The sequence below is a fragment of the Centruroides sculpturatus genome, unplaced genomic scaffold, assembly GCF_000671375.1.
Source record: "Centruroides sculpturatus isolate CEXI.00-Female unplaced genomic scaffold, Cexi_2.0 scaffold139, whole genome shotgun sequence".
Classification (NCBI taxonomy): domain Eukaryota; kingdom Metazoa; phylum Arthropoda; class Arachnida; order Scorpiones; family Buthidae; genus Centruroides; species Centruroides sculpturatus.
The window spans coordinates 991,390-1,001,117 of NW_019384370.1; the positions used below are offsets into that span (position 1 = coordinate 991,390).

General features: G+C 28.1%; 1 protein-coding gene and 1 non-coding gene across 2 annotated transcripts in view; one reads left to right on the top strand and one right to left on the bottom strand.

Moving 5' to 3' along the window:
• Positions 1-710: 710 nt before the first annotated feature.
• Positions 711-783, bottom strand: Trnav-gac. The gene has a single exon. It is a non-coding gene; the product is annotated as a tRNA-Val (tRNA).
• Positions 784-4,795: 4,012 nt separating this feature from the next.
• Positions 4,796-9,728, top strand: part of LOC111614305 (radial spoke head protein 3 homolog) — a gene marked incomplete at its 5' end in the record, with an annotated part of 8,741 nt that continues 3,808 nt past the window's right edge. Inside the window, 3 exons of the mRNA XM_023355674.1 lie at positions 4,796-4,936; positions 5,001-5,255; positions 9,379-9,582. Coding sequence (XP_023211442.1) covers positions 4,796-4,936; positions 5,001-5,255; positions 9,379-9,582 — 600 coding nt within the window. The remainder of the gene's footprint in view (positions 4,937-5,000; positions 5,256-9,378; positions 9,583-9,728) is intronic.

Here is a 9,728-nt window from a genome sequence, read left to right on the forward strand (position 1 = left end):
TTCAAATAATTTATTTATTGGGGCCCATGTAAAATTCTCCTTTCCGGCACAGCTACAGCCTGGCCCTCTTGATGCTCCTGAGGGAGGGTCAGTCTTTGATGATGTAGGATTGTACTGTACATTAAATAAATAATAAAACAATGGGATCGGTGTAGACAAATATTAAAATTAATAAATTCTAAAAATTTTTTCGTTTAAAAAAACTCCTAAGAACCACAAGTGACGTTCACTCTTTAATTCCGACTTCGATAGAGTTTAAAAAAACAGAGAAAACCAGAGAATTATTTTCACTATTTCTTACTTTATTATGTTATCCATATATATTTCGCTATTTTAGCCTCTTCAGTGGNTGAACTTTATAAAAACAGAAATTGTTTTAATTTTTAAATATTTCTGCACATAATAAAAAACATCACATCTCAATCTGTGAGATCCATGTTGACATATACACGCGTCTGAAATGGAACATTACCAACGCGCTCCGTGAAAAATAACGCTCGTCTGTCCACATTTCTCTCCGTGAAATTTCACGTGTAAAAAATAGCGTCGGTGCTTTTTCACGCTCTTCTGACATTAGTCTAAAAGTTCCCCCGCGTTTCTTTATGCAGCGAAATGACGTCACGAGCAGTGATAGTCAATTAGAAACCAGTTTCAATGTGTTCGCTGTAAAGCGCTTCTCGAGCGATGCATAAAGAAACGCGGGGTTATGCTGTGCCTGCCAGGGATCGAACCTAGAACCTTCCGCGTGTCAGGCGGATGTGATAACCACTACACCACAAGCACTTACTTGAATTAATGCTCAAATCTAATCAATAACGTATCTTAACATATTTTGAAACTCAAAAAGCTAATGCTAGTTGGATGAAAAATCCAAAGAAATGTCTTAATCTGATGCTTAAAAAATATATATATTTATTGAAGGTAAAAAAAATATATATATATATATTTGCATTAAAGTATAGACTATTAAGATACTCTTGAAAAGATTAAACTCTTTCTGTAAATATTATTTTCCATATCAAAAATTTAAAAAAAAATAAAATATTAAACTAATTATCAATACTAAAATGCTTGCTTCAAGAAACCAAATCTTTAATTGAATAATAATAAACATTTTTGTCCTTGATTGCCAGGACAACTTCAACTTACAATTCACAGAAAATAACTACAGATATTGTTGCTCTTTAAAATTAAGTTACAATGTTTCAAGCTGAAATTGACCTGGAACAGGACAAAAACCTTTATTATTCAATTAAAGATTTAGCTTCCTGAAGTAAGCATTTTAGTATTGGTAATAAAATGGTGCCAAGGATGCAGGAAGTATTGTTATTAAATTAATTTATAGATTTTAAAAGACATCAAAAAATTTATACATAACAGAATATTTTTATATTGCATTACACATATTGTTTTCATATTTCAACTTTTATTTTATTTTGAATTATGGTAATTAAAATAATTACATTTTTAAAATTTTATTTCAAAAATATATAGTAGTAATAGTTTTTTTAAAATATTTCTCTCATTGAAATTAAGTGAAACTTACGGAGAGATAAAATATTATATATAAATGTATGCATAATGCATTATGCATACATTTAATATACATACATTAAATATAAACATTTAAGCATGCTAATTTTCTAGTAATTCTAGTTTTTATGTATTTACAGCAGAGCTACCTGGCTTTGCTTAGGAAAATGACATATTAAGTAAAGTTAATGTACTCATATAAAATATGTGCATAAAAGAATGTATATAAGGATAAAGAATATGTACTTATAATAAATGTATAATATAATAGATCTGATCAAAAACTAGAGACTGACTGACAGAATTTAACAAAATTAAAGCATTAGAAATTTTTAGCTTTACAACAATTTATGAAATTGTTATTAAATATTATTTATAAATTTTTACTTTTACAAAATTCAACAATATAGTTATGTTTGCTTAAACAATAGTTTATAACAAACTTTTTTATATACAGTGTAAGTTCTTTTCTAATGAGATTGATGATATACAGTAAGATATAATTACAGAACATTAAGAAAAAAACATTGGTACTTTTCTGTTATTGGGACGCCAGTACTGTGTAAAGAAATGGCTATTTTATGTCAAAGTATATTTCAACAGAAATAAACTTTAATAGAAATGTATACATGATGCCAAACATTGCAAAAAAAGACACAAAAAGATGCAAAGCAGATTAGGAATTTAACAAGTTTTAATTTCTTTTGATTTCATTTTAATCCCTCTTTATGATTTTATTCAAGTTTTAATTATTTTGTGTTTTGTTAAATCTACTTGACTTTTATTACTCATATTTTTCCATTATGCCAATAAGACAATGACATTATGCATTGGATTACGATTAAAACTGACGTCCCATTAACAGAAAAGTGCCAAAATATTTTTTACAAGTTTAATTTTAAGAAAAAAGAGTATTATTTTAAGTATTATTATTAAAGAGTATTATTCTTTGTACAATCATTCTACAAACAAGTTAACAAATTTTCATACAGTCACTTCTAAATCACTTATAAATTTTTTTTATAGTATCATAAATATTACAAACAAATAAAAAGCACTAAAACTAATCACTTAAGTCAGAGAATAATGGATATAAAAAAAAAAAGAAAAAGAAGAAAGTTATAAAAGGTAAAAGAATGGCTTTCACTCAAGCAAAAGGGTTTTGAGTTTGTTTCTTACTTGTATTTGTGGGTAATCTTCCAGTGTAATCAAATACTCAGTAATTTCCCTTAGCTTCCATCAAGCAAAATATAAGGGAATTCTACAGTCCTTTTTTATCTAGATCTTCTCTTTCAGTTCTCACTCAATTCCTCTCTTCCTCTGACAAGTTCCTCTCTTCAACCAATTCACACCTGTTTCCCTTTTTCTTTTTATTTCGTTTCTTCTTGTTTCAGAATTCTCTCTTCCAAATTAACATTTCTTTTTGTTTTTAAATGTAAGGAACAATTAAATAAATTAGACTTTAATGAAATATAGGACTTTAGTTACTTTCAATGCAATACAGTATTTCAAGAATTGTTTAAGTAGGTGTTTGTCTAAAATTACATTTAGTAAACCTTAGTATGTATATAAATTTCAAATGAAGACAAATGATTGTTTAATTTAATGTTTTTTTTTTCAATTATTTGTTTTTATATTTTGTTAATCTCATCAATGTTCCCAATGACTTGTGCTTTTTAACAATATGGCATCAAAGCAGCAAAAATTTTTTATGGATAGCCTTTGAAGAAATTAGAACATACAATTGTTCTAACCAAGTTAAGTAGCAAGTAACATTATAACTAATACAGATATTATGTATTGTTGGTATACTATTATTGAGATGCTCTCTGTAAGAAGAAATGATTTTCTCTGTTGGACAGGTGACTACAAAGTAAGTTTTCACAGAATTTCAGATTTGTCAAAGTAAGACTTTTGTCAGGAAATTCTTTTGCTGTACATATAAATAAATTTGTCTTTGTAACTTGTATTTCCCTTCCTTTTTTCCTAAAATATAGAGAATTTATTCCCATATCTGTTTCTGCATCCATCTGAAATCTTTTGGAATTTTGACTTTTTCAGATGTATTTGATATTTTTCAAATTAGTTTAAGTTAGTTATCCTTTTGTTAACTTAACAAGCTGAATATTCTAAGTGTTTAAATTATTATATTAGTTTCTTACTTGTATGTCATGGGAGATTGATTAAAATATATTTAAAAAAATATATAAAGTCTGTCCCAAAAGTTTAGGTAAAATGATTTTTCTTGAATAACTTTTAAAATAACTTTCGATTGATTTAATAAGTGAAATGAGATCACAATACATCACATTAAACATCATTAAAAAGATAAATTTAACAATTTAATAATTATTAAGATTCTTACAAAAATAGAAATTTTGCTGAACAAAAGTTTAGGTAAATTTCAAAAATTATATAAAAAAAAACTTTTTACAGCTAATTGTGCTTCCATTATTTTTAATAACATCATACACACATCCATGATTTGGCATTGAATTCAAAGAGTTTGTAACAATTCTGGTTTCAAGTTATACCATGAATCCTCAATTGCACATTTAAGTTCTGTAATGTTGGAAAACTGATGACCACCTGCATACACCTGTCTTGTCATGATTTTCCATAAGTTTTCTATTGGGTTTAGGTCAGGACTTCTTACAGGCCATTTCATAACATTTACATTTTGATTCTGAAGTCATTTTTTGGTTGAATTTGAACAATGAGTGGTGTATTACAGAACTCAATGAATGGGAGCATTGTCCTGTTGAAATGTCCAATTTGGACCACCTATCATTTCTGCTATAGGAAAGAGATGTCATTCTAAAGTGTCTTGATAATTTTCTGAAGTCTGATGTTCAGAAATAAATGCTAGACTGGAAATTCCATTGAATCCAAATGTACCTCACACTATTATGTGTGTATTATCAAATTGATTAAATTTCTAATTAGTTAAACCCTAAAATATACTCTAAAAGGTTCTGCTCAGACATTCTCAGACATTCAACAACTGCTGAGATTGAGTCTCATTCAAAAACATCACCTATAAAGTTTCCAATGATTTACCAGTTGTGACTCACCACTCTTGATGAGTGAAGTTAGAGGCAGCTGATCAACTATCAATGATGTCATTCACTGCTATAACCAGCTGATTTGATCAGTAAGCATTTCCAAACAGACCCAAATAAATAAGATTTTATCTTTCATGGTTTCTTGCATTCTTTCAATAAATTAACAAAATTAATTTAATTGGAGAAGTCTGTAAAAATATAGCTATGTCTGTAATTATTCTCACTATAATATTTTTTGTTTTCATAGTAGCTTTGATAGTGTTTCTGATAACCCAAGAATTCGTTATGACAGACATCTGTTAAGAGGAAATACTCGAACTTTAACACGAATATCAGAAGTAAGTATTACATTTTAGTTTTTATACTTTTTATTAACAATAAAATATATTTCTTAAACTATAGTTCACTCCAATTGCTGCAAGAAAACAGAAAAATCTTGATTATTTATATGAATTTGATGTTCAAACTCCACCACCTGTAGAAGGGAGACTTCATATTCCAATTCAGACTGGAGTGTACTTAGAAGAACTGCAAAAAGTGGTTAAAGAAAGGGATGTAGAATGTCAGACTGATGTCTTTTTAGAGAGACCTACCACACCATTGTTTGTTCCTGCCAAAATTGGTGTTGATGTAGGAACTCAAATTGAAGATGATGAAGTAAGTTTGATTATTTATTATTCTCTATTGTTAATTACAGTTTAATTAATAAAAATTATATATTTGAATTTTTCATTTTTAATTTTCCTTCCTTTCTTCCTTTTCTTATGTATTAGACTAGAGTGGTTTGACTTTTTCATTCAAACTATACTTGTCAAGGCCAGAGAAGTAATTTTTTAATGAATATAGTAATACCCCGAACTTACGCGATAGGTGGGACCAAGCGATAACCGCGTAAGTCGAATTTGCATGAGTCGGGGTATAATTTCACAATTTGTGTAAAATCAAAGTCGGATGTATGTAAGCTAATAAATGTTCTGGTTAATCTTATCTCGTCTTTTGATTCGTTCACGGTTACAAGAAATTACCACATAGAGTCTTCAAGTCTGTAGATATAACAAACACAGAAATAAATAACACAAAATAAATTATAGCTATGTGTTGATTCTGCAAGACATGTCTGAACTTGTAAGCTGAACAATAGTGTGGGTGGAGTGAGTAATCAAGAGTTGTGTGGCGCTCAAACAAAAGACGAATCGATGAGATTTGAAAATCGCATAACTCCAGGTTCGCGTAAGTCGAGGTATTACTGTATATGGAAAATAAGACATTTTGAATTCTTAATTAAATAACAAAAGCTAGCCAACATTTTAATGAGAGTATTTAGTACTATGCATATTTATTGAAGCATCACATGGTAATGAAAATGCTGCAGTTAACTAAATAACAATGATGCAGATTAATTGTCTACCAAGACCAAGTTAGATATGGCTCATAAGTTGTCAGTTGGACCATTCTGAATTAGGCTGTTCATTTGTTGTGACTAGGAATTCATCTTCTTTAAAGTGTCTTTATAGTATTTTCTAGATCATTTAAGAACCTTTTATGTTTTGGTTTTCAGTTGAATATTTTATTGATGAGTTTGTCATCTGGTCATCTTTGGACACTTTGTCTTATCTTCTCTAATCTTCTTTGTGCCCTAGTAAACATATCAATTATTATTGGTTTAACAATTGAAACCAATTGGTTTTTACATCTCAGTAGAAACTAATAGAGCACCATTAGAATTTCCTGTTGGTTCCTTTGTCGGTTTCCTGTATTTAAAATGAAATGATTTAAATAGATCTATAAATGAATTGATTTCAAACGTTCTATTAACAAGTCCATTCATATCATCTCATAGCTATTCCTACCACTTTTTATCATGAATGTGTCAAATTGGGGTCCATGACTTCATTTTGAAGATACAGTGGAGTAAAGTGACAATATTTATGCTTCCTGACTCAATTAAATATGCCTATGAGAATTTAGGTGACAAAAATAAAAAAAAAGATGAAGAGATTAACATTTATCATTCTGTAGCAAATGGTATTGCATTTGACAGATAGAAAGTAATAAATGATAATCTTTTTTTAATCTTTCAATAAACCTTTTTATTTTTATCATCCCTTCTTTATAGGGAAGTCTTATTTTTCAAAAATACTAAAAATACTAATAAATTAACATTAATTGAAAAAATTGTTTAGAATAAAATGCTATTACTTTTTAATAAAGAATCCGAAAATGCAAAAAAAAATTAGGTTTTCCCATTTGAAAATTGAAAGTTAGAGCCTTTGCCCCATCTGCAAGGGGGAAGTAGTAGTTTAGTTTTTATGTGGTTCAAAAAGCTCCTCCAAAATAATAAACTTTCGTATAAGATACATTTTCAATTTATTGTATATTTTAGGAGATATTTTCAATTGACATTATAAATGACCACCATGTATATAATTTTTAATAAAATGAAAGTTTTTCATATAAAATTTTTGAAATTACTTTTTATGAGTGCAAAATTTTGAATTTAATTTTTAAGAAACTTTATTAATTAATAGTGTAATTTTTTACTTAGTTGATATGCAATTGTTTCTTTAAATGTTTATTTTCATTATTTTATAAGATTATTCTAAATCAATTTACCCCAGAGCTGAGGTGGACAATTTTTGGCCCTTGGTTAACAACTTTTTCTACAATGCAATCAAGAGCTCACCTTCTAAATAAATTTCCAATATCTTCACTGAATTGAATATTTTAACTTATTACTTATAGAATACAATTTTATTGAGTAGAGTAATACTAAATAAAAAGTGCAATAAAGAAATAAACTCTATCAACTATTATAGTAGTAATAAGTAATAAGAAAATGAAACAAACATCTTATTTCCAAAACAGGTTTTATCCTATTCAATTATTGAATCATTTGCCAGGCAGCCAAACATGAAGTGATTCATTATCATCACCATATATATATATATATTTTGTGTTTTGTTAAGAATTTATCAGGTTTTTATAGGGTGTATCTATATGGATTTTTGACTACAGTGGGTGATTGACTACAGTTTGGATTGTGAACAATGAACACTTTCGCAAAAGATTTTTATGTTTGGATAATGAACTCATCACAGAACAAACACAAAAAGAAGTGACGTAAAAAAACTAATACCAATTGGTTTTCCCTTTTCTCCAGGTGACAGTTCAAAACTTTTCGGAGTGTGGAACACATAGACATCGATGTGCAACCCGATACTAATCAGATAGTATTCCTTTGAACTTAAAACTCTCCCTTGTAATTCTACCTTTCTGTTTATCTTTCTGACAGATAATTTTTTATAGTCTTTGTGAGATTGTCGGGCACTTGTTAAATTGTCAATTTTTATTTTTGAAAGGTGATAGTTTAACTGTCCTATCGGATATTTGTTAATGTTTTAACACCAAAATTTCGAATTTCATTCAGACCTCACATTTACATAATTCTTTTATGCACTAGTTGATTTCTGTTCTCTGAATTTTTGTGAGTGATTTTCTGAACTTTTTATTTAAAAAAAAATTGATAATATTATGGAGCCTAAAAGGAGTAGTGTCAAGAACTCTGCTCACATAGAAACCAAGCAAGAGATAATATCCAAGGTAGAGAGTGGGCAGAAGATGTTTGTTGTGGCTAGGCAGTATGACTTGAACAGGTCTACAGTAGGCACAATCTTAGGTAAGAAAGATATAATCAAGAAGATTCAAGTAACTAAAGGAGTAATGAAAATCACATATGAGAAACAAAGATGTGCCATCCATGAAAAATGGAGAGATTGCTTTTAATTTGGATACAAGAAAGGGAAATGAAAAGAAATGTAACTAGTGTGACTATCATTCAAGAGAAAGCTAGAGAAATTTTTGAAGAACTTAAGAAACAAACTCACATGAGGAGATAGAATTCAAGGCTACCACTGGATGGTTTGCAAAGTTTAGAAGGAGATCTGGCATTAAACATGTGGTAATTCATAATTAGTCTGCTAGTGCAGATAAAGAAGAAGTTGAAGAAAAATCCTGAAGAAGAGAGAAAAGCAATTGACATTGGGCAGATTCTTTAAGGTCCCACAAATGGAAAAAAAAACATGACTGATAAAAATGCAAGACTGTGTATATATGTTTTTTTATTATTACATATAAATAAACATAGTAAGAAAGTATATAACTTTTTACTTGTATTTATTTTTGTGGTCTCCAGAACAAATTAATCAAATTTCCATAAAAATTTATGGTAAATCAATAATCAGTTAATGAACAATTCAGGTAGCGAACACAGTCTTGGAACAGATTGTGTTTGTTAACTGATCACCCACTGTATTTGAAAAGTTTCTCTCAATACTTAAAATATGCCAAATATGCTCCCAAAGATTTTGGTTGGTCTAATGAGAAAATTTTGTACCATAGATTTAGTGATTTTGTCATGCATATTTAAAAAGATTGTCCACTCCTGTTCTAGCACTTTTATTATTTTAAAATTTTTTCAAAATATTAATAAGCTTTTTAATATTTCAGATTGATTTAATAAATTTTAATAAAGAAATTTTTATTCTCTTTCTTGCTTATAATGTGCAATAAAAGTTTACATCAATTACTCCTTTCCATAATAATAGTCTGTTAAAATTACTTTCATTTTAATTATCAATTTCCAATTTCCATTTTATAAAAAATTAATGAGTGAATAAAATTTAATAATTGAAAAAATAGGAAATAGAAAAAATGATTTGATTTGTTCATAAATATAGTATAATTTAATAAATTTGGTTATAATAAAAATTTTTTTTCCTAGTTATTTGATTTTGATACTGAAGTTATTCCAGTATTGGATGCTTTTGTTGGTTATATATTAGAACAAAGTTTGATTGAAGTAATCCAAGAAGAAGAATTAGCAACATTAAAAGAACATCAAAGGAGATTTGAGGAACTTAGAGCATGCGAATTAACAGAAAGACAACGTTTAGCAGAACAAGACAGAAGACTTCAAGAAGAAAGAGTAAATATATATTTTTAATTAAAATCAATAACTTTTAATTATTAAATATTGTTTAGATTTTATATTTCAATTATGGAATAAAATTTTACACTAACATTTAAGCAACTTAAAAACTTATAAGCATTTAGTCATTAATGTAATGGATA